Genomic DNA, 26,167 nt, shown 5'->3' with positions numbered 1-26,167 from the left:
GAGGGAGGGAGAGCATTCTTTACCCGGGCCCCCCCACCCCCACACACACACACACACACACACACACACACACACTCACACGCACAGTCATCTTCTTTTCTCTAACGTCCTTGAGGATGCTGGGACTCCGTAAGGACCATGGGGAATAGACGGGCTCCGCAGGAGATAGGGCACTTTAAGAAAGCTTTGGATACTGGGTGTGCACTGGCTCCTCCCTCTATGCCCCTCCTCCAGACCTCAGTTTTACACTGTGCCCAGAGCAAGATGGGTGTACTGCAGGGAGCTCCCCTGAGCTCTCTGCCTAGAAAGCATTTTTGTTTGGATTTTTTCTACATTTTTACAGGGAGCACTGCTGGCAACAGGCTCCCTGCATCGAGGGACTGAGGAGAGAGGGGCAGACCTTCTTCATTAAGATAGGCTCTGCTTCCTCAGCTACTGGACACCAATAGCTCCAGAGGGGGTGAACGCAGGTTCTTACTGGGCGTCCACCCCCAGAGCCGCGCCGCCGTTCTCCTCACATAGCCAGAAGAACCGAAGTCAGAAGACGTCTCAGGCGGCAGAAGCCTTCAGAGCTTCACTGAGGTAACGCACAGCACTGCAGCTGTGCGTCATTGCTCCCATACACCTCACATACTCCGGTCACTGTAAGGGTGCAGGGCGCAGGGGGGGCGCCCTGGACAGCAATATAACACCTCTCTTATGGCAAAAAGTATATATACATGTACAGGTGGGCACTGTACATGTATATAAAAGAGCCCCCGCCATATTTTAGTAAGTTTGAGCGGGACAGAAGCCCGCCGCTGAGGGGGCGGGGCTTCTCACTCAGCACTCACCAGCGCCATTTTCTCTCCACAGCACCACTGAGAGGAAGCTCCCCGGACTCTCCCCTGCTTACACACGGTGAAGGGGTGTTTAAAAGAGAGGGAGGGGCACATAATTGGCGGATAACATATTATACAGCGCGGCTGGTGAAAAACATTTTGTGTTGGTCTCCAGGGTCATTGCGCTGGGGTGTGTGCTGGCATACTCTCTCTCTGTCTCTCCAAAGGGCCTTAAAGGGGATACTGTCTTCAGAAAAGAGTTTCCCTGTGTGTGTGAAGTGTGTCGGTACGCGAGTGTCGACATGTTTGACGAGGAAGGCTCGCTTAATGTGGAGGGGGAGTGCTTGAATGTCATGTCGCCGTCGGCAATGCCGACACCGGAATGGGTGGATATGCTGAATGTCTTGAATGCAAATGTCAATCTATTGCATAAAAGGTTAGACAAGGCTGAAGCTAGGGATCAGTCAGGTAGCCAGTCCATGCCTGTCCCTGTGGCGCCAGGCCCTTCGGGGTCTCAGAAGCGCACCATAAACCAGATCGATGACACAGATACCGACACGGATACTGACTCTAGTGTCGACTATGAAGATGCAAAATTACAGCCGAGGGTGGCAAAAGGTATTCGGTACATGATTATTGCCATTAAAGAGGTTTTGCATATTACTGAGGAACCCCCTGTCCCTGACACGAGGGTACACATGTATAAAGGGAAAAAGCCTGAGGTCACCTTTCCGTCCTCATTTGAGCTGAGCGAATTGTGCGAAAAGGCTTGGGAATCTCCGGATAGGAGACCACAAGTTCCCAAAAGGATTCTTATGGCGTATCCTTTTCCACAAACGGATAGGATACGATGGGAATCTTCACCTAAAGTAGACAAGGCGCTGACACGCTTATCCAAAATGGTGGCACTGCCTTCTCAGGATACGGCTTCCCTCAAGGATCCTGCTGATCGCATGCTGGAAATTACCATGAAGCACATTTACACTCATTCAGGTACTATTGTTAGACCGGCTATGGCGTCGGCCTGGGTTTGTAGTGTGGTTGTGGCATGGGCAGATTCCTTATCTACGGAGATTGACACCTTAGATAGGGATGCCATTCAAATGACCATAGAGCATATCAGAGATGCTGCCTTGTATATGAGAGATGCTCAAAGAGACATTTGTTTATTAAGCTCCAGAATAAATGCTATGTCTATTTCTGCTAGGCGGCTCTTGTGGACCCGACAGTGGACGGGAGACGCCGATTCAAAGCAGCATATGGAGTCCTTGCCTTACAAAGGGGAGGAGTTGTTTGGAGACGGCCTCTCGGACCTTGTCTCTACTGCTACGGCTGGTAAGTCGAATTTCTTACCTTATGTCCCCCCGCAGCATACAAAAAAGGCACCTCATTATCAAATGCAGTCCTTTCGTTCCAATAAGAACAAGAAGGTATGGGGAACGTCCTTTGTTGCCAGAGGAAAAGGCAGGGGAAAAAAGCTGCACACAGCTAGTTCCCAAGAGCAGAAGTCCTCCCCTGCGTCTACAAAGTCCACCGCATGACGCTGGGGCTTCCCGGGGGGAGGCAGATCTAGTGGGGGCTCGTCTTCGGTTTTTCAGCCACGTCTGGATTCACTCGCAGATCGATCCCTGGGCATTAGAGATTGTTTCTCAGGGATACAGGCTGGAATTCGAAGACTTGCCTCCTCGCCGGTTTTTCAAATCAGCTCTGCCGGCTTCCACGTCAGAGAGGGATCTAGTGTTGGCAGCAATCCAAAAATTGTATATTCAACAGGTGATTGTCACAGTTCCTCATCTCCAGCAAGGAGAGGGATATTACTCAACCCTGTTTGTGGTCACGAAACCAGACGGTTCGGTCAGACCCATTTTAAATCTAAAATCCCTGAACCTGTACTTGAAGAGGTTCAAGTTCAAAATGGAATCACTCAGGGCGGTCATCGCCAGCCTGGAGGGGAGGGATTGGATGGTGTCCCTAGACATAAAGAATGCTTACCTTCATGTTCCGATATTCCCCCCTCACCAGGCGTTCCTGAGATTTGCAGTGCAGGACTGTCACTACCAATTTCAGACGTTGCCGTTCAGGCTTTCCACGGCCCCGAGAATTTTCACCAAGGTAATGGCGGAAATGATGGTGCTCCTGCGCAGGCAGGGTGTCACAATTATCCCATACTTGGACGATCTCCTCATAAAGGCGAGATCTCGGGAGAAGTTGCTGGACAGCGTGTCTCTGTCCATGAAGACGTTGCAGTTACACGGCTGGATTCTCAATATACCGAAGTCCCAGCTAGTCCCTACAACGCGTCTGACTTTTTTGGGCCTGATTCTAGACACAGACCAGAAAAAGGTTTTTCTTCCGATCGAAAAGGTTCAGGAGCTCATAGCCCTGGTCAGGAACCTATTAAAGCCAAAAAAGGTTTCAGTGCATCATTGCACACGGGTTCTGGGGAAGATGGTGGCTTCATACGAGGCCATCCCCTTCGGCAGGTTCCATGCGAGGACTTTTCAATGGGACCTCTTGGACAAGTGGTCCGGGTCCCATTTACAAATGCATCAAAGGATTACCCTGTCTCCCAGGACCAGGGTATCTCTCCTGTGGTGGCTGCACAGTGCTCACCTACTAGAGGGTCGCAGGTTCGGCATTCAGGACTGGGTCCTGGTGACCACGGACGCAAGCCTCCGAGGCTGGGGAGCAGTCACACTGGGAAGAAATTTCCAAGGTCTCTGGTCAAATATAGAGACTTGTCTCCACATCAACGTCCTGGAGTTGAGGGCCATATACAACGCCCTGCGTCAAGCGGAGGAATTGCTTCGGGAAAACCGGTTCTGATTCAGTCAGATAATGTCACGGCAGTGGCTCATATAAACCGCCAAGGCGGAACAAGGAGCAGAGTGGCCATGGCAGAAGCGACCAGGATTCTACGCTGGGCGGAAGGCCATGTAAGCGCACTATCAGCAGTGTTCATCCCGGGTGTGGACAACTGGGAGGCGGACTTCCTCAGCAGGCACGACCTGCACCCGGGAGAGTGGGGACTTCATCAAGAAGTCTTCGCACAGATCACGGGTCGGTGGGGACTGCCTCAAATAGACATGATGGCATCCCGTCTCAACAAAAAGCTAAAGCGGTATTGCGCCAGGTCAAGGGACCCTCATGCGGTAGCGGTAGACGCTCTGATGACACCTTGGGTGTTCAGATCGGTCTATGTGTTTCCTCCTCTTCCTCTCATACCCAAGGTGTTGAGAATAATAAGAATAAGCAGGGTCAGAACAATCCTCATTGTTCCAGATTGGCCACGGAGGACTTGGTATCCGGAGCTGCAAGAGTTGCTCACAGACGATCCGTGGCCTCTTCCTCTAAGGCAGGACCTGCTGCAGCAGGGGCCCTGTCTGTTCCAAGACTTACCGTGGCTGCGTTTGACGGCTTGACGGTTGAACGCCGGATCCTAGTGGAAAAAGGGATTCCGGAGGAGGTCATTCCTACCCTGATCAAGGCTAGGAAAGACGTGACGTTGAAACATTATCACCGTATATGGAGAAAATATGTTTCTTGGTGTGAGGCCAGGGCTGCTCCTATGGAGGAGTTCCATTTGGGCCGTCTACTTCACTTCCTTCAAACAGGAGTGAATTTGGGCCTAAAATTAGGGTCCATAAAGGTCCAAATTTCGGCCTTATCCATTTTCTTTCAAAGAGAATTGGCCTCTCTTCCTGAAGTACAGACTTTTGTGACGGGAGTGCTGCATATTCAGCCTCCCTTTGTACCTCCGGTGGTGCCTTGGGATCTTAACGTGGTGTTACGTTTCCTCAAGTCACCTTGGTTTGAACCACTCAAAACTGTGGAGTTGAAATACCTCACATGGAAAGTGGTCATGTTGTTGGCATTAGCTTCGGCAAGGCGTGTTTCAGAATTGGCGGCTTTATCACATAAAAGCCTGTACTTGGTTTTTCACGTGGATAGGGCAGAGTTGAGGACTCGTCCTCAATTTCTGCCAAAAGTGGTCTCATCTTTTCATGTGAACCAACCTATTGTCGTGCCTGTGGCTACACGGGACTTGGAGGATTCCGAGTCCCTGGATGTGGTCAGGGCTTTGAAGATTTATGTGACCAGAACGGCTAGAATCAGGAAGACTGAAGCTCTGTTTGTTCTGTATGCGACCAACAAGGTTGGCGCTCCTGCTTCAAAGCAGACTATTGCTTGCTGGATCTGTAACACGATTCAGCAGGCGCATTCTACGGCAGGTTTGCCATTTCCTAAATCGGTTAAGGCCTATTCCACTAGGAAAGTGGGCTCTTCTTGGGCGGCTGCCCGAGGGGTCTCGGCATTACAGTTGTGCCGAGCAGCTACTTGGTCGGGGTCAAACACCTTTGTAAAGTTCTATAAGTTTGATACCCTGGCTGAGGAGGACCTCCTGTTTGCTCAATCAGTGCTGCAGAGTCATCCGCACTCTCCCGCCCGTTTGGGAGCTTTGGTATAATCCCCATGTTCCTTACGGTGTCCCAGCATCCTCAAGGACGTTAGAGAAAATAAGATTTTACTTACTGGTAAATCTATTTCTCGTAGTCCGTAGAGGATGCTGGGCGCCCGTCCCAAGTGCGGACTTCTTCTGCAAGACTTGTATATAGTTATGGCTTACATAAGGGTTATGTTATAGTTTATCGGTTGAACCTAGGCTATGTTGTTGTTCATACTGTTGACTGGGTAGTGTATCACAAGTTATACGGTGTGATTGGTGTGGCTGGTATGGATCTCGCCCTTAGATTTACAAAAATCCTTCCTCGTACTGTCCATCTCCTCTGGGCACAGTTTCCCTAACTGAGGTCTGGAGGAGGGGCATAGAGGGAGGAGCCAGTGCACACCCAGAATCCAAAGCTTTCTTAAAGTGCCCTATCTCCTGCGGAGCCCGTCTATTCCCCATGGTCCTTACGGAGTCCCAGCATCCTCTACGGACTACGAGAAATAGATTTACCGGTAAGTAAAATCTTATTTTTTTTACATTTATAAAGGGGGGGCTGGCCACTCCTCCCTGCATTGACCACGCCCCCTCCGAGTACCTGGGTCCGGCTCACCTGTCGGCACCCCTGTATATTGCTCCTTATAATAACAAACAAGGGGGAGAGTTATCAAAGCGTGGGGAGAAATAAAGTACTAACCAATCAGCTCCTAACTGTTATGTTACAGGCTGTATTTAAAAAATGACAGTTAGGAGCTGATTGTCTGGTAGTTTAAATCTTTCTAAGCTTAGATAAATATACCCCCAAGTTGCCCTAACACAAGAGCACTGAAGTGATGACATCGGAACTGATACAGATATTATTTGGAGGAGTTAATACATATTTTAACATCACTTGTGATTATTTGAATAATGAACTATGAGGACAACATTCTCATTTTAATTATTGGTTTATTGCTGGTTTAGTGTTGCAATTTAAACATTTAAAATTACAATTATGAAGAGTTTAGAAAGTTTAATTATTGGATTCAGTCTAAATTTTAAGCATGACAGTCATTGATAACAATACATTATAATGTATTAACAGTAAGTCAAAAGTTTAATTTTTATTTAACATTAACTATAAGGTTAGTTTAAAAAAAAATAATACGTCAATACTCGGGTTCAGACTGGTAGAAATAAATACTCTAACTAGTTTCAAGTATGTGATATCCAGAAAATAATTCCCAGGAATTTAGATTGATTTGCAGATGTTTGTGAGACAGTTTTGCTTTAATGCTGTAAAAAAGAGAAAGAAAAAACAACTTAGGAGGGCTTATTACTTAGTAGCATATTTCATCTAGAATTATATTTTAACTAACAGTGTTGTACACAAGACTTTAAACAAAAATCAAACGCGCATTCATTTTAGACTCGAGTAATGCAGGAAAATAAACGTAATGCATCACATAGGAGCCTAAAAGAATGTATTAAAATATTTATATTTTTATTAATTTTTAGGGTGTTTATTTTTGCTGTGTTATGCACGGGTGGAAACAATGCTGCTACAGTAAGTAAGAATGCTTCCAAAAATAGAAGTCTTAATAATTAAATTTTATCAATTAACAAAATGCTATGTTAATGCATAAGCGAAATGTACAGTAAATCAAAACAATATTTGGTGTGACCATCCTTTGCCTTCAAAATAGCATAAATTCTTCTAGGTACACTTGCACACAGTTTTTGAAGAAACTCGGAGAGAGGTTGTTCTAAAGATCTTGGAGAACTAACCACAGAGCTTCTGTGGCTGTAGGCTTGCTCAAATCCTACTATCTCTTCATGTAACCCAGACAGACTCGATATTGAAATCAGGAATCTGTGGGGCCATATCATCACTTTCTGGACTCCTTGTTCTTCTTTACACTGAATTTAGTTCTTAATGGCATCGGCTGTATGTTTGAGATTGTTGCCCTGCTGCAGAATAAATTTGGAATCAATGAGACACCTCCCTGATGCTACTGCATAATGGACAAGTACCTGCCTGTATTTCCCAGCATTGAAGCACAATGAAATGGGCGACAATGAGGACGGTGGACGCAGCAGTCGGCCAAGGAATTTTAGTGCATCAGATGAAAGACACATCATGCTTACTTCTCTTTGAAAATTGAAGATGTCCAGCAGTGCCATCAGCCCAGAACTGGCAGAAACAAGTGGGACCCAGGTACACCTATCTACTGTTCGGAGAAGTGGTCTTCATGGAAGAATTGCGGTGAGAAAGCCATATCTTCGATGTGGAAAGAAGGCCAAGCGATTTAACGATGCACGAAAATATAGGAACTGGGGTGCAGAAAGATGTCAGCAGGTGCTCTGGACTGATGAGGCAAAATTTGAAATATTTGGCTGTAACAGAAGGCAGATTGTTCACCGAAGGACTGGAGAGCGGCACAATAATGAGTGTCTGCAGGCAACAGTGAAGCATGGTGGAGGTTCCTTACAAGTTTGGGACTGCATTTCAGCAAATGAATTTGGGATTTGGTCAGGATTAATATCCATCATGCATTACCATTAGAGAGATTGGCTCCAATTTTTTTTCTGCAGCAGGACAAGGACCCCAAACATACAGCCAATGTCATTAAGAACTACCTTCAGCATAAAGAAGAACAAGGAGTCCTGGAAGTGATTATATGGCCCCCATAGAGCCCTGATCTCAACAGCATCGAGTCTGCCTGGGATTACATGAAGAGACAGAAAGATTTGAGCAAGCCACAATCCACAGAAGATCTGTGGTTAGTTCTCCAAGATGTTTGGAACAGCCTTCCTGCTAAGTTCCTTCAAAACTGTGTGCAAGTGTACCTAGAAGAATTAATGCAGTTTTGAAGGCAAAGGGTGGTCACACCAAATATTGATTTGATTTAGATTTCTCTTCTGTTCATTCACTAAAAAATAAACTACTAACACTCCTATTTTTTAAAGCATTCTGACTTTGCAGCATTTTTCCCACACCAGCCTAAAACTTTTGCACAGTACTATATAGATGTACATATACATCCCCTGTATCAGTGAAATCTATTAAGTAGCCCTGGACCTGCTGAGAAGGGCAGTTTGTAAGGACACATCTGTAGGTGTAAGTGCCCTTACTAGTGATGATGATGCTTTTGTGGGACTTAAAAACAAGCTTTAAGGTCACAAGTTATTATCATATCATATTACATCTTTCGTTGATAAATTATGTGTATCTTATTTTGGTGAATATGTATTAAACCTTAGAGGGCGATAAAGTGGAGAAGGTCGCCATGGCAATCAATTAGCTTGAGGGGCGTTTCAACAGAGTTGGGGGTCCGTGTGCACCTTCTGGAATGCCCCCTCCTCTGTACGGCGCTGTAGACTCCGGCATTGTGCCGGAGTCTACTGTGCATGCGCAGGTCTCTGGAAACATGGCGCCCACCATGATCCGGAGACCAATGTGGCTACCACGCATGCACTGCGCCCATTTTTGGTGGTGATTTCTGCCGCGATCGCAGCGCCCGATGATGGACTCCGGAAAGTTTAGTATTAAAATGCGTGCAGTGTGTGCGGTGTAACCTAGGGGCCCGTGTGCACCACACACATTGCGCCCATTACAGAAACGCCAATGATTAGCTTCTAGATTTCATTTATTCTATGGGCAACTTCTCCACCTTATCTCTCTCTAAGGTTTGATACATCTTTTCCTTTGTCTTATATACCATAATTACAGATTGAGGTGTGATTAACTAAACACATCTGTTTGGTGGGTCCAATCATTAAAAATGTTTTTAAAATCTTTTTTTTTTCCCTCTAACCATCTTGTTTGCACAGAAGGAATTGCTCACAGCTGGACAAACTTGTTCCACCAAAAAAATGATGTGCATAAGTAAATCAGCCCCTGTAGGTGTGGATTAGTTAACTGAATTGTTACCAAAGTACATGGTATAGGAGGTGGGTAAATGTAAATATAATTGAACGTTGCATCTTACTATAAAGGAACAATAGCACAGCTTTGAATATATTTGATTGTTTTGTACTGTTCACTCGTTGCTGCCATAGGTAAAAGGGGCGATTTATCCGAGTAGCAAAAAGGGATGATTATCGGCTTTCAGGCCAAGGGTGACAGTATTTCTGACAGCGCAGTGTGTGACCTGTCTGCGTGCTGTTGTGGTGAAGGTGTATCGTGACTGGACAAATGGCACCATTGCCAATAACCGACATGGAAACTGCAGAGCACCACGTGCAACTGATGTGAGGGGTGAACGTCGGCAAAAAAGGCACATGAGGGCCGACCGACACGCTACAGTGGATCAGCTCAGCATTACAATGAACCTGGGTGCTACCAGACGTGTGTATAAAACGACAGTTCAGCCCGTCTAGCTGGTGTCCGTGCTGCACACGGCGGTTACTCTGGCTATTAGCTGGTGCTCAGAATAATGTGACTCCACCGTGTAAAAATTCATGCAAAAAATAAACTAAAGTATTGTATGTGATTATGGGTTATTTCTAGGTTTTTATTTATTTATTTAACTATTACACAGATTAAAGTTCTAATTATGAATCTTTTTACATATTCATTGCTGAATCTGATTTATGTTTTCTATTGAGGTTTTGCATTTATCATGTTCTATTTTCAAAAGAGGTATATTTTTAAAAACATTAAATCTTTAGATAAGTAATTATTTACGTTAGAACAAAGCTCAAACGCCATTCTACCTTCATTTTTGTACTGTAGATCTTACGCTATGGTAAAACTGTCCAATAAATAAATATATATATGTGTATATATATATACAGTGGGGATTGAAAGTTTGGGCACCCCAGGCAAAAATTCATTTTAATGTGCAAAAAGAAGCCAAGGAAAGGTGGAAAAAATCTCCAAAAGGCTCAAATTACAGATTAGACATTCTTATAACATGTCAAAAAAAGTTTGATTTTATTCCCATCATTTACACTTTCAAAGGAACAGACAACAAAAAATGGCGTCTGCAAAAGTTTGGGCACCCTGCAGAGTTAATACCTTGTACTGCCTCCGTTGGACAGCTGAGACCTGGCAGTGTTATGGATTGTTCTCAATCATCGTCTGGAAAGACCAGGTGATGTCAATCTCAAAGGTTTTAAAAGCCCAGACTCATCTGACACTGCTCCAACTATCAGCACCATGGGTTCCTCTAAGCAGTTGTGTAGAACATTGAAACTGAGAATAGTTGACGCTCAGAAAGCAGGAGAAGGCTATAAGAAGATAGCAAAGCGTTATCAGATGCCCATATCCTCTGTTCGGAATGTAATTAAGAAATGGCAGTCATCAGGAACAGTGGAAGTTAAAGCAAGATCTGAAAGACCAAGAAAAATATCAGACAGAACAGCTCGCAGGATTGTGAGAAAAGCAAGTCAAAATCCATGTTTGACTGCACGATCCCTCCAGGAAGATCTGGCAGACACTGGAGTTGTGGTACACTATTCCACTATAAAGAGATACTTGTACAAATATGGTCTTCATGGAAGAGTCATCAGAAGAAAACCTCTTCTACGTCCTCACCACAAAAATCAGCATTTGAAGTTTGCAAATGAACATATAGACAAGCCTGATGCATTTTGGCATAAAGTTCTGTGGACTGATGAGGTTAAAATAGAACTTTTTGGCCGGAATGAGCAAAGGTACGTTTGGAGTAGGAAGGGCACAGAATTTAATGAAAAGAACCTCTGTCCAACTGTTAAGCATGGGGGTGGATCAATCATGCTTTGGAGTTGTATTGCAGCCAGTGGCACAGGGAACATTTCACGAGTAGAAGGAAAAATGGATTCAATAAGATTCCAGCAAATTTTGGACGCTAACTTGATGCCATCTGTGAAAAAGCTGAATTTAAAGAGAGGCTGGCTTCTACAAATGGATAATGATCCTAAACACACCTCAAAATCCACGGTGGATTACATCATGAGGCGTAAACTGAAGGTTTTGCAATGGCCTTCACAATCTCATGACCTCAACATAATTGAAAATCTATGGATAGACCTTAAAAGAGCAATGCGTCACAGACAGCCCAGGAATCTCAAAGAACTGGAAGACTTTTGTAAGGAAGAATGGGCGAAGATACCTCAAACAAGAATTGAAAGACTCTTGGCTGGCTACAAAAAGTGTTTACAAGCTGTGATACGTGCCAATGGGGGCAGTACAAGGTATTAACTCTGCAGGGTACCCAAACTTTTGCAGATGCCATTTTTTGGCGTAAATGATGGAAATAAAATCAAACTTTTTTTGACATGTTATAAGAATGTCTAATCTGTAATTTGATGCCTTTTGGAGATTTTTCCATCTTTCCTTGGCTTCATTTTGCACATTAAAATGAATTTTTGCCTGGGGTGCCCAAACTTTCAAACCCCACTGTATATATATATATATATATATATATAACTGCTACAGTTCTACAGTCCTACCAGAAGAATGGACCTCTTTGGAAAATGAGGTCATTAAAGGATCCTAGGACAGTGAATAAAAGTGCCTCTCCTTTTATGCTATTTAAGAACACAATGCTAGGGCACAATTGCGGGTGTAGTATGGTATGCCGGTGGCCGGGCTCCCGGCAACCAGCATACCGGTGCCGGGAGCCCGACCGCCGGCATACCGACAGCGTGGTGAGCGCAAATGAGCCCCTTACGGGCACAGTGGCGTGCTAGGCACGCCACTCTATTTTATTCTCCCTCCAGGGGGTTCGTGGATCCCCACGAGGGAGAAAAAGTGTTGGTATGCCGGCTGTCGGGATTCTGGCACCGGTATACTGTGCGCCGGGATCACGACAGTCGGCATACTGAAGACCACCCCACAATTACACCACCACGGCACAAATACTAATAAATAATAATAAATAATATAGCAATCGGCTGCACTTAGCTTTGGGTTTGTTTTTTTTATACAAAATACAATTTAGCCCACCTACTCTCCTCATCAGAGGGCAGGTGTTTTACCCACATGGAGCTCCAACGGGTTCATTATATTTATTTGTAACCATCTAAGTAAAAATGTCTCCACCGGTTTTAAGGGTATCCAGTCTTTAGGTCGACCTCACTTAGGTCGACAGTCATTAGGTGGACCACTATTGGTCAACATGCATGGTCTTTAGGTCAACATGGTCAGTAGGTTGACATGGCAAATGTCAACACATGAAAAGGTCAACGTGAGTTTAAAAAAAAAAATCACCCGCACTTTTTAGGGGCCCCGTGAAAACTCTGCTATATCTCCAATACATGCTGTGGTCCCCTTTAGATACAGCCAAGGGAACCCTAATATTTGTGAGTACCCTTGAAAATGGGTGTTTTGGGGGGGATTGCCACAAATATATGTTGATAAATGGGCCCGAAAGAGTGTCTACTCATTGCGCAGCTCTTCAAGAAGATAAAAGTAATAAATTCTATTCATAACAGGCCACCAACATTCCATGGCCCATACAAGCACTAGCAGACACTGGCAGAAGAAAGCCCAAGATGGAGGAACAGGCAGGAGAGAACAGTGCGGTCTGCCAACTCAACAGATTCTGGCAAAGCAGTCACAACGTTTGTGAACTATGTTGCACAGTCAGGACTTTGTCATGACTGCAGGTATAGTTGGGTGCTATGCTCTAAAAAATCTGCCAATGATAGGGCTGTTATCTGGATACAGTGGGTGTGGATCAAAAGATTGCCAATGAATAGGTCAACAGTCAATAGGTCAACATCACATGGTCAACAACATGCACTAAGTCGAAAAGGTCAAAAGGTCACTGTGGAAATGGTTGGCACAAAAATGGTTGACACAACTTTTTTCGTGTGTGTCATTTTGGATATTTAGCCATATTTAAGCCAAATTAGTGGAAACATGTACGCTTGCCATGCTTCGGACAACCCGCTCGCCGCGGGTTACTATTCCTGGTCGTAGTCCACGTGGATGGTAAATGAAAAAGTTTTTAAAAAATGAAAATGAAAATAAAAAAACATTGTGTCCACCATATGTGTGTCAACCATTATGTCGACCTTTTAAACTTGTCGACCTTTTGTATCATCTAGACCTAATGCATGTTGACTAGTCTTAACGCTAGGCTTTTTTTTTAGCAGGGCACAATGCCCTGCCTGATTTTTAAAGGGCAAAATGCACCCTGCCCCTTTAGCGGCACCCTGCTAAAACAGCCTGCTGAAGCGTGAATAGATGCCATGCGCATAGGCACGCAGGACCGGCGACAGGGGGGGTCAAAGGGGACACCTGTACAGGGCCCAAAGGATCAGAGGGGCCCCAGGTATATGCCACTTAGTGCCCGGCAGGGATGTGAGCCGTGTTGTCCAAAATAGGGCAGCGAGCTGTAGGCGGTGTGGCTGCAGCCTCAGAGTGACAGGAGCCTCTCACACACAGTGACTGTGCGGCGCGAGTGTGCGCCCGCTCTTCCGGGTTCTGCTCTGTTGCAGGCAGTTACGGGACATGGCAGAAGCTCCGCTGGCCAGGATTCCCGGGCCCTGCGCCGGCCTCTTCCGGTGGGGTGTGAGGGCCGCATGGTACCTTCTGGACAGTGTTTTAGTCGGGATACTACAAAGTGACGACCAGGTGACTCTTTACCCGGGGTAAGAGTGGATTGGTGAGTGGATACAGGGCTTTTAGGATGGGGTTGGGGAGCTGAGAATGCAGCATGGAGTCATTGGGGGAGAGACAGACTGTGGTGTGTGTGGGGGAGGAAGGAGATATATATATATATATATATATATATATATATTTATTGATAATTTCTTATATAGCGCAGAAAATTCCGTTGTGCTTTAATGTATATATATATATAGATAATCTGAGGGGGCCCCAGAGATATCACTGTATGGGGCCCCAAGATTTCTGTTGCCGGCCCTATACGCACAGCATCTGTTCACATTAAATGGAGAGCTGGGGGGAAGCCCCACACCATCAGTGATGCCACGACTGAGGCACGCCCCCATCAGTGATATCGAGGGGGTGGACCGGCCCCCAACTGTGACACTGGCAATGGGGCCCCCTCCTCAGCCAGCCACCCCCCTCTTTTCAAGCGCTTCCTGCCCGGCACCCCTGAATCCTGCCGTGACGGAATCCTATGGGCGAACGCTATTGATCATATGGTGTCGACCTATTGAATGTCAATCTGTAATCCAGAACCCTGGTGGAGTTAGGGAGGTAGGAGAGTTTACTGACATCATCAGTGGGGGTCTTCTGAGTTACTTTCCACATGGAGCACCAACTATATATAAAGCTTTTGGAAAATAAGTGTTCGGGAATATAGATACAGTTCAGTGAATGTTAAATTAATATACATTCCTATAACAGGTACATTATACAAGATTATTTCCATAAGATTCTGAGATAACACGTTGTAGCGCTGCAATAACCACTGGATGACTTCCAGCAACCCGTTCTGCTTTTCCACATTATACAAGACGCGATCAGATCACCCAGCCGTAGAGAGGAAGTGAAACGGCATCATTAGTGGAGTTACTGTAGCATGCTCAGAAGAACACTAATGCCTGTTACATCCAAACCAATTTGCGATACATAAATCTCCTGGCACAGTTATGAAGTGTAAGTTATAGACATGAGATCATGATTGGTGTACAAATTCCTAAGTACTTACAGTAAAATCCAGCACTATATACATCACAATCCGTTATTCATTTAAAAGAACTAGTAAGCCTAATTTGCCAGTCGTCTAATATATAAGAGCCACCTGCAGCATGCAGTAAAGTATTATGTACACGTTTCAGGAGATTATCAGAAGCTAAAGGATAAAACCACCCAAAAATGTATTAGTGCATGGAGTTCAACATGCTACAGTAAAAAAAAGGGGGGGGGGGGAAACAAAAAACAACATACTTCCTGGTAACTTCTTGTTTTCCAGTAGCAGGATTCATATAGGCTGAGCATGGGTTCAGTATGATTTCCTGATGGACGGGATACCGACGGTCAGAATCCCGACAGCGGCAGCCCATCCATCAGAATTCTGACAGCCCCCTCTAAAGGACCCTAACCCTCCTCTGCCCCCTACCCTAACCTTATTAAAGAGAAACTGTATGCACATCAATGTGTATTAGCTGACCTAAAGCACAGTAACTATATGGAGCTTCCCACAGTCTGACAACAGAATGTTATATCATGTGTTAAAGTAATGTTAATCACATTTTATCATGGTATGGAAACATATAGCAAGTGTCACATGTCACAATGTTTAAAGTCACATCCTTTCTAAATTACGCTCATTTGTGCTTTTCCATGGGACCCTGTACCCGATGGCGCGGGTCGTTTATTTTTATGTTTTTATTTTTGTAGGTGAGTGGGGAGCAAATGCTGTCAGATCTATTTACTGTTCAAGGGAGATTGAATTTTCTGAATAAATTACTGTTACAGTATGATTTGTATAGTGTGTCCGTAGTATAGCCGACACTATGGCCCTCATTCCGAGTTGATCGCTCGCTAGCTGTTTTTATCAGCCGTGCAAACGCATAGTCGCTGCCCACGGGGGAGTGTATTTTCACTTTGCAAGTGTGCGAACGCCTGTGCAGCCGAGCTCTGCAAAAACATTTTGTGCAGTTTCAGAGTAGGTCTGAACTTACTCAGCCCTTGTGATCACTTCAGTCTTTTTGGTTCCGGGAATTGACGTCACACACCTGCCCTCCAAACGCCCGGACTCGCCTGCATTTTCCCTACCACTCGAAGAAAACGGTCAGTTGACACCCATAAACACCCTCTTTCTGTCAATCTTCTTGCAATCGTCTGTGCGTATGGATTCTTTGTTAAATCCATAGCTCAGCAACGATCCACATTGTACCCGTATGACGCGTGTGCGCATTGCGGTGCATATACGCATGCGCAGTAGAGACCTGATCACAGGGCAGTGAAAATCGGCAGCGTGCGATCAACTTGGAATGACCCCCTATGTCAGCTGGTGGGTGAAAATCTTTCTGCACGTATAAAAATGTATCTGCCAGGTGTCATTTTAATCTTGATACATTGGTATATCTATTGTTGAAAACGACTTGTAGAATTTTGGGGGGGTCAGTCTAATGGGAGATATACTAGGATACTGATGCCACTTTAGGATCTGGGCTAGGCTTCTCCAAACAATAATTTATATTTTTGAGGCAATGTCATCTGGAATCAGGGAAAACAAAAATACTCACTGCGCCTATGTGGATTTCTTTGAACTTTGTCACAGATGTAAGTGGCATTTTTCAGGTACCAGGGATAGTACTTTGTACATTGCCTAGAGATTCAGTAAAGAGGGTAAGTTTGTATCTAAATACACAAAGAACATTTATTTTAAATAAATAACAATATAGTTGTTGTTATTATTAATGACAAAAGCAAAAAGCAAATAATAAAAATCCTAATTTGGGATTATTAAAATGTGTTAATTAATTTACAACAAGAATAATATAAATATTCAACTATAAAAAAAATATTTATGTATAATAAACTTTACTTTTGATGCCATTCACGTTTTCACATGAAATTTATCTTTTACATTTTTTTTATCATTTACCGGTAATTTCCAAAGTTATAAAAAAAATTGCAATTGTTTTAAGTTACTTACACTTTAGCTACTTATTTTAGAAATCGTACGTTGGATTTTTTTTTTTTACATTAATATAGAACATTTACTCTTTTCCGTAGACAAGGGATAGCCAAAATGATGAGCAATATTACTCATACATGGTTTCAAAATATTTATAGTCTTGTCATTATGATTCTTTAGTACATTTTTGAGGGGATTGTCCACTTTTGAAAACTAGAACCCACAGCTTGGAATCACCCCTTCCCCGCACACCATCACAGTGGGAGTCCTCTCTATGTTCCCCCTTAATACCTGCACAAAGCTTCCAGCTTGATGGTAAGGTGAAGGGGGTAAGCTATTTGCATGGCATCTGACTGGATGGCCCCGACTCCTGGCCAATCAGTTGCTTCATACACTACATACTTATAAGGCAGGACATTTGAACAATTTAGAGAGCATGACTGCTACAGCCAGTGGCCCATGACACATAACAGATCCACTCAGGGCCGTCTTTTAGTATAGGCTCAATGGGTTCTTGCCCAAGGGCCCCAGGAGTATAAGGCCCCTAGTCTGATATCTGAGGGCCCCCTCTTTCCAGGGGTACCAAATTTTTTAAAATCGGCCCTAGGAAACCAGAGATATCTGACTTCAAAGCAGTTGTCCCCATTGAAGCCTGTTAATTGCTCTTCCCAGCCAGATATCTCGGGCTTTGTATGACTTAGAGTTTTTCTGAGGGTACATTTCAAAAGCTGGGACTCTCCACTTTCGGTGGACACTACCAGCTTGTCTCTACTATGCCCAAAACCAGAGATATCAGCTTTCAAGCAGCTGGTCCCTGCTCAAGCGTCACAAGCTTAAATATGCAGTTTTATATATTTGTTGGTGGATTGCTCTGGCTCCTGAACTCTGATCCCCAATTCCCCAGTATCTCCTGACAGGTGGGACTCTCTAGTTTTTTATCCCATGCAAAGCTAAGAAATATTTTTCCAGGAACTTGAGATATCTGCAGTCAAGCAAGCTGCACTCCCACCAGAAAATGATGAAAATTAAGCCCACTCCACTATCAACCCCTCCCTTACGTATTAAACACCCCCTACCACCCTGGAAGTCATGTACCGGGGCCCCTTCATTCAGCCCAATGCCCCCTTCTACAGTTTACTGTTTTCCCTCCCGCCCCATCTGTGCAGTAAAGGAGTAATTAGCAGAAATTACTTCTCCAGGTCCCACATACTGAGCGGAAGATAGAACACCCCCTACCACCCGCGGGACATCAAAGCTGCCGCTGATAGCAACCCCCACCCATGGAGGATGGGTAGGGGCCCCAGTGTATTGCTGTGCCCAGGGGCCCACACTGCTGTTAAGACGGCCCTGAATCCACTGTATGACTAGATGTGGGTGGCTATACAACATGGTAGTGGTTATCCAATAGGGGGCACTCCCCTTACAATCATATTATAATATAGCAAGAAGGAAAGTCAGAATTGGTGTTTGTACCTCTTGTTCTTGTGTCTTGAATACTTTTCTTGTCTAGCACATAGACACTGCTGGAAAAACCTACAGAGTTCCATAACGCACGCATTTACTTTTGGAATGAGAGAAGCGACAGAAAGGCCAGTCGCCGTTAGCTTGGTCTGCCGACATCCTAAAAAAAGACACAGCTCACAAGTAGTGGGGTGATTTATTAAAGCAAAATATTCCAGATTATGAATAGAAATGAAAATGCAAAAATGCAGAATTTGACTAATAGTTACATAGTTTATGAGGTTGAAAAAAGACTATGGCCAGTATTTACTAAGAATTCGAGTTTGTCCGTTTTGTGTTTTTTTTTCTATGTCCCAATCCGGGAATTCACTAAGCACCAATCTCGGCAGTGTTTGGACTATTTGTAATGGTTTGATTTGCAAAGTTCCGAAATACGAATGAATAGACCATCGGTCAAACGCGGCTGATATTTCATACAATACGGGCATTCACTATTCATTCGTATTTGGGTGTTAGTTTGAGTCTCTGAGTGCTCAAGTGCGGGTCTGTTTTTTTTCGAATCGTTAAAAAAAGCAGCAAAAAAATAGACCTGCTTTTTCCAGTCGAGTTTGGATAACCATGCTCGGATCAGTGAGATCTGTGCATGGTTATCTATAGGAAAGGGTCTGTTTAGTGTAAAAACTGAGAAAAAAATTGCGTGGGGTCCCCCCTCCTAAGCATAACCAGCCTCGGGCTCTTTGAGCCAGTCCTGGTTGAAAAAATATTGGGGGGAAAATGACAGGGGTTCCCCCATATTTAATCAACCAGCACCGGGCTCTGCGCCTGGTCCTGGTTCCAAAAATGTGGGGGACAAAAAGCGTAGGGGTCCCCCGTATTTTTGAAACCAGCACCGGGCTCCACTAGCCAGGTACATAATGCCACAGCCGGGGGACACTTTTATACTGGTCCCTGCGGCCCTGGCATTACATACCCAACTAGTCACCCGTGGCCGGGGTACCCTGGAGGAGTGGGAACCCCTTAAATCAAGGGGTCCCCCACCTCCAGCCACCCAAGGGCCAGGGGTGAAGCCCGAGGCTGTCCTCCCCATCCAAGGGCGGCGGATGGGGGGCTGATAGCCCTGTGAAAAAATGTGAATATTGTTTTTAGTAGCAGTACTACAAGTCCCAGCAAGCCTCCCCCACAAGCTGGTACTTGGAGAACCACAAGTACCAGCATGCGGTGGAAAACAAGGCCCGCTGGTACCTGTAGTACTACTACTAAAAAAATACCCCCAAAAAAACAGGACACACACACCGTGAAAGTATAAGTTTATTACATACATGCACACCTCCATACATACATACTTACCTATGTTCACACAAGGCTCGGTCCTCTTCTACATGTAGAATCCTTGGGGTACCTGTGATAAAAATTATACTCACATAATCCAGGGTAGAATCCGACCTTTGAATAATCCACGTACTTGGCTAAAAAAAAAAACGGAAACCCGACCACGCACTGAAAGGGGTCCCATGTTTACACATGGGACCCCTTTCCCCGACTGCCAGGACCCCCCCTGACTCCTGTCAAAGAGGGTCCCTTCAGCCAATCAGGGAGCGCCACGTTGTGGCACTCTCCTGATTGGCTGTGTGCTCCTGTAGTGTCTGTCAGGCAGCACACGGCACAGATACAATGTAGCGCCTATGCGCTCCATTGTAGCCAATGGTGGGAACTTTGCGGTCAGAGGTTGACCGAAAGTAACCTCACCGCTGACCGCAAAGTTCCCACCATTGGCTACAATGGAGCGCATAGGCGCTACATTGTATCTGTGCCGTGTGCTGCCTGACAGACACTACAGGAGCACACAGCCAATCAGGAGAGTGCCATTACGTGGCGCTCCCTGATTGGCTGAAGGGACCCTCTTTGACAGGAGTCAGGGGGGGTCCTGGCAGTCGGGGAAAGGGGTCCCATGTGTAAACATGGGACCCCTTTCAGTGCGTGGTCGGGTTTCCGTTTTTTTTTTTAGCCAAGTATGTGGATTATTCAAAGGTCGGATTCTACCCTGGATTATGTGAGTATAATTTTTATCACAGGTACCCCAAGGATTCTACATGGAGAAGAGGACCGAGCCTCGTGGGAACATAGGTAAGTATCTATGTATGGAGGTGTGCATGTATGTAATAAACTTATACTTTCACGGTGTGTGTGTCGTTTTTTTGGGGGTATTTTTTAGTAGTACTACAGGTACCAGCGGGCCTGGTTTTCCACCGCATGCTGGTACTTGTGGTTCTCCAAGTACCAGTTTGCGGGGGAGGCTTGCTGGGACTTGTAGTACTGCTACTAAAAACAATATTCACATTTTTTTCACAAGGCTATCAGGCCCCCATCCGCCGCCCTTGGATGGGGGGGGGACAGCCTCGGGCTTAACCCCTGGCCCTTGGGTGGCTGGAGGGGGGGACCCCTTGATTTAAGGGGTTCCCACTCCTCCAGGGTACCCCGGCCAGGGGTGACTAGTTGGGTATGTAATGCCAGGGCCGCAGGGACCAGTATAAAAGTGTTCCCCTGCTGTGGCATTATGTACCTGGCTAGTGGAGCCCGGTGCTGGTTTCAAAAATACGGGGGACCCCTACACTTTTTGTCCCCCACATTTTTGGAACCAGGCGCAGAGCCCGGTGCTGGTTGAAGAAATATGGGGGAGCCCCTGTCATTTTTTCCCCCATATTTTTTCAACCAGGACCGGTTCAAAGAGCCCGAGGCTGGTTGTGCTTAGGAGGGGGGACCCCACGCAATTTTTTTCAGATTTTTTAAGACTTTAAACAACTTTTTAAGGTACACAATTAATCCCTGCACGGATCTCACAGATCCGGCCGGGATTCCTTGTGTTTTGTCAGGCAGTGTTTTACTCATCACTCCCGTAAAACACTGCCTGATATTACGAATCACATCGACATCGGAAAAAACGATTGTGCAAAACTCGGCAGCTTAGTGAATAACCGTATCAGGATTCAAAAAGTTGCAGTAAAATGCACCCGATACCATTCGAGTGCAAACACCCTTAAAAACGGCAAAAACACGAATATTAGTAAATAAACCCCAATTTGTCCATTGAGTTCAACCTATTTGTGTTCTCCTACTCTGTATTATTTTCAGGACTGATTTTATCTGTTGATAAAGTCGGTCGTTGTGTTGTATTTCCTCATTTTATTATAATTCTAATATGTGATCTATCCACCATAACCCTGTATATCCTTATCAATTAGGAATTTATCTAGCACATTCTTAAAAGTATTGACCGAGTCTGCCATTACTACTCTCTCAGGCAGGGACTTCCAAACTCGTATTGTCATTACTGTGAAAAAACCTTTTCGCCTCTGTGTGCGGAATCTCCTCTCCTCCAACCTAAGTGGGTGTCCATGTGTCTTCAGTGTTGATCTTACCAAAAACAGATCCCCCGCAAACTCTGTGTATTGTCCCCTTAAATATTTATCAATATTGATCATGTCCCCTCTTAATCTCCTCTTTTCCAGTGTGAACATGTCAAGCCTTGCAAGTCTTTCCTGGTATTCCAGCATTTCCATCACCTTAATTAGTTTGGTCACCCGCCTCTGAACCTTTTTCTAATTCCAGGATATCCTTTTTGTAGTAAAGTGCCCAAAATTGTGCGCAATATTCCAGATGGGGCCTCACTAGGGCTTTATATAGTGGGAGTATAACACTCTCATCCCTTGCATCAATACCCCGCTTTATGCATGCTAGTATCTTGTTTGCCTTTTTTGCTGCTATTCTACATTGGGTGCTGCTCCTAAGTTTGTTATCTATGTGAACACCTAAATCTTTTTCCAGTACGGAGTCCCCTAAAATCATCCCATTTAGTATGTAAGTGTTATTTTTATTCTTGCTACCAAGGTGTATTATCTTACACTTGTCTGTATTGAAACTCATTCTCCATTTTGCTGCCCATGATTCCAGTTTAAATAAATCGTTCTGGAGAGATTCAGCATCTCCCTCCGAATTAATAACCTGATATAGTTTGGTATCATCTGCAAAAATTTACACCATGCTCTTTAGACCTTCTGCTAGATCGTTAATGAAAATGTTGAACAATAGTCCAAGTACAGACCCATGTGTACTTCAGTCCAATTTGAAAAAGTTCCATTTACCACAACGCGCTGTTCCCTATTATCTAACCAATTACTAACCCACGTGCATATTGTGCTCCCTAGCCCCAGTTCTTGTAACTTATAGATAAGTCTCATGTGTGGCACTGTGTTGAAAGCTTTAGCAAAGTCTAAAAAGATTACATCCACCACCTTACCCTGATCAAGGTTCGCACTAACTGTTTCATAAAAGCCTAGTAAGTTTGTTTGACATAATCTATCCTCCACAAATCCATGTTGGTTCGTAATAATTATCTTTTTGGCTTCAAGATCTTCTGTATACTATGCCTTAGAATGCTTTCTAGTACTTTACCAACTAGAGATGTAAGACTAACTGGTCTATAATTGCCTGGTTCAGCTTTACTTCCCTTTTTGAAGATCGGCACTACTTTTGCTATACGCCAGTCTTTGGGAACCATGTCTGATGTAAGTGAATCATTGAAGATTAAAAATAGAGGTCTTGCTAATTCGGACTGTAGCTCCATAAGAACCCTTGGGTGAATACCGTCTGGACCAAGTGAATTATTAATCTTAGTTTTTTTCAATCGGTCACAGACTTCCTCCTCACTTAAATAAGCACTTAGCAGTGGGCCATTATCCTTATAGAGGTTGGGTGTTAGTTCATGCATCTGGTCCTCTATTGTAAATACAGATGAGAAAAACTTGTTTAATTTATCCGCTATGTCGTTATCGTTTTTTTAATAAGACTCCCAGTTTGTCCTTTAAAGGGCCTATACTCTCCTTCTTTAATCTTTTGCTGTTGCTATATAAAAAAAAAATTGTGGTTTGATTTACTTTCCTTTGCTACTAGCTTTTCAGTTTCTACTTTAGCCGCTCTTATTTCTTTTTTGCATATTTTGTTGCAAACCTTATAGTACTGGAATGACTACGCCTTACCGTCTGATTTGTATTTTTTGAATGCTCGCCTTTTTTTGCTCAATAGTTCCTTAATATTTTTGTTAAGCCACATTGGTTTGGAGTTTTTAGTCCTTTGTTTGCTGCCCATGTCAAGAAATTTATGAGTAATCTTATTGAGCAGCGATTTTAACACCTCCCATTTCTCAGTAGTGTTTTTTCCTTGAAACAAAATTTCCAATTTAGTGTCCCTTAAAGCTGCCCTCATCATGTCAAAGTTGGCTTTGCTAAAGTTCAGAGTCCTAGTTGAACCTATATAGGACTGCTTATGAAAATTGATATTGAATGTGACCATATTGTGGTCGCTGTTTCCTATAGGCTCCCCTACTATAATATTTGATATCAAATCCCCATTGTTTGTCAATAACAGGTCTAAGATTGCATTTGTACCTAGCTGGTTCCTCAATTAGTTGAAGTAAGTAGTTCTCATTTAGTGTGTTTAAAAACATATTACCCCTAGCAGTATCACATGAATCATTTGTCCAATTTATCTCCGGTTAGTTGAAATCTCCCATCACTATTATGTCGCCTGCTACTGCTGCTTTATCAATTTGCTTCAGCAACATTTCCTCGTCAGACACATTAATACCAGGGGGCTTGTAGCATAGCCCCAATACTATCTTTTTCTTTCCCTTTCCCCTGCATGCAATTTCAACCCATAACGTCTCAACAGTGTTTACAGTTTCCTCATGAATATCTTCCCGCACATCAGGTTTTAAAAATATAAAGACATACCCCTCTACCCCATTTGTTCGATCTGTTTCTCCTGAAAAGCGTATAACCCTCCATATTAACTGACCAATCATGAAATTCGTCCCACCATATAGTGAAACTTCGAAAAATATTCAGAATGTGTTTTTGCATGTATTTGATAGTTTTTAGTTTACACACATAATTTGACTTGCCTCTTTAGACATACAAAACACAGTCTCTGCACACAGCTAATAAAGATATCTGCTATTTAACAATGAAATGCTGAGGGAACACATTTAAAAGTGACAAACAGTAAGACTGGCTGGAAGCGTATATTGTTCTGGTCTGCAGGCAGACAAAATATCACCAATTAGGTTCTGTTCGGCACTGAAAGAAACACTCTGAGCTGATCTACTGTTGCATTTTCTCAGAGCTCAGATCTTCCTGCAATTCCACTGTCTCTGCAGGACTGTACCCTTTGTAGTATAGCTCAGATAACAACTCATAAGGCAATATGGTAATACAAAAAGTTATAAACAGATCTACTGTAGCTAAAAAGTAGCCTAACACTGCAACGGTTCCGGTATGAATGGTCGACCATGTTATGGTCGACAGTCATTAGGTCGACCACTATTTGTCGACATTGACATTGTCGACATGGACACATGGTCGACACATGAAAAGGTCGACACATGAAAAGGTCGACATGGTTTTTTTTACTTTTTTTGGTGTCGTTTTTTGCGTAAAGTGACTGGGAACCCCAATTAGTGCACCGCGTCCCCTCGCATGGCTCGCTTCGCTCACCATGCTTCGGGCATGGTGCCTTCGCTCCACTACCGCTTCGCTCGGCACAGATTACCGTTCAAATCGTAGTCCACTTGGATCGCAAAGTATGGAAAAGTTCCCCAAAAGAAAAAAAAGTTAAAAAACTAATGTCGACCTTTTCATGTGTCGACCATTTTCATGTGTCGACCATTTTCATGTGTCGACCATGTGTCCATGTCGACCATGTCAATGTCGACCAAGTGGTCGACCTAATGACTGTCGACCATAACATGGTCGACCATGTGAACGGATACCCACTGCAACAGGCTAGTACAAAATAGAGATGTGTGCTCACCTCTGTATTTTGGTTTTGGTTCTCATTCATCATATGTTTTGGTTTTGGCAAAACCACCCTCAAGGGTTCGGATTCGGATTTCAGTCAGGTAAAATTGATAAAATAAATCATTGATAAAAATTGATAAGCACAGCTTAAATCATGTATCTGCTATCCAAAACCCGAAATTCGGATTTAATATCTGAATTCCGAACCGCGGGAAGATTTGAACCAGGACTTAAATCCCTGGGGGATCTGGACCAGGTTTTGATTCGGTTCGAATACACAAAATTCGTGTGGATTCGGATTTCCGGGGAACCGAACTGCACATCTATAGTACAAAACTGTAGCACTAATGCTGACATAGGGGGTCATTCTGACCCGTTCTTTGCTGCGGTGTGAACGGGCAACGGCGCTGGTTATGAAGAAAGCGGTCGCATTGGCGACCACAAGAAGATTGACAGAAGGAAGGCGTTCCGCGGCGTCACCTGTCCGTTGGCGGACGTTTTAGGGGAGTGGTAAGTAAAACGCAGCATGTCTAGGCGAATGGAGGGCGGATGTCTGACGTCAAAGCCGGCCCCATCATCGCTGGATCCAGCGCACAGGGTAAGTATGTCCAGGGCTGGTCTTGTTTGGGTGAAACTCTTTTAGTATAGCAGGGCTGCACAAGCGATTGCAGCCCTGCTAAGCTAAAATACTCTCCCCCCATAGGCGGAGATTAGTTGATCGCACCAGCAGCAAAAAGTTGCTTGGTGCAATCAACTCGGAATGACCACCTGTAGTGCATAAATATAACATTGTGAAGAGTTTGTGCACAGCCAGTATCAAAATGCATCAATTACTACTACATAAGATACACTAATGCAGTCCTGACCCATAGCACTAGACTATAAGCAGGATACCATTATGATCTACCAGAGCCCACAATATAGGGATCAGCCTGTGCATATATAACAAATCTGTTGTCTGTAGAAGCAGGTGTGATAATTGCATGATTAAAGAAATGCATAAAACATGACCTGTTGGTGTTCATTAAGGACTGGAGGTAAGAACCCTGGTATAAC

General features: G+C 44.3%; 1 protein-coding gene across 2 annotated transcripts in view; it reads right to left on the bottom strand.

Moving 5' to 3' along the window:
* Positions 1 to 26,167, bottom strand: part of LOC134927169 (uncharacterized) — a 352,100-nt gene that overhangs the window by 174,416 nt on the left and 151,517 nt on the right. The window contains exons 13-14 of one of the 2 annotated variants that reach the window (XM_063921268.1): positions 18,273 to 18,420; positions 16,405 to 16,487 (exon numbers count right to left, since the gene is read on the bottom strand). The exons of the other annotated variant lie outside the window; for it this stretch is intronic. Of the exons in view, the coding sequence (XP_063777338.1) occupies positions 16,405 to 16,487; positions 18,273 to 18,420 (231 nt within the window). The remainder of the gene's footprint in view (positions 1 to 16,404; positions 16,488 to 18,272; positions 18,421 to 26,167) is intronic. 2 annotated transcript variants of the gene reach the window in all.

The sequence above is a fragment of the Pseudophryne corroboree genome, chromosome 5 (genome assembly GCF_028390025.1).
Source record: "Pseudophryne corroboree isolate aPseCor3 chromosome 5, aPseCor3.hap2, whole genome shotgun sequence".
NCBI lineage: Eukaryota > Metazoa > Chordata > Amphibia > Anura > Myobatrachidae > Pseudophryne > Pseudophryne corroboree.
This window is presented reverse-complemented; position numbering and strand designations above follow the sequence as displayed.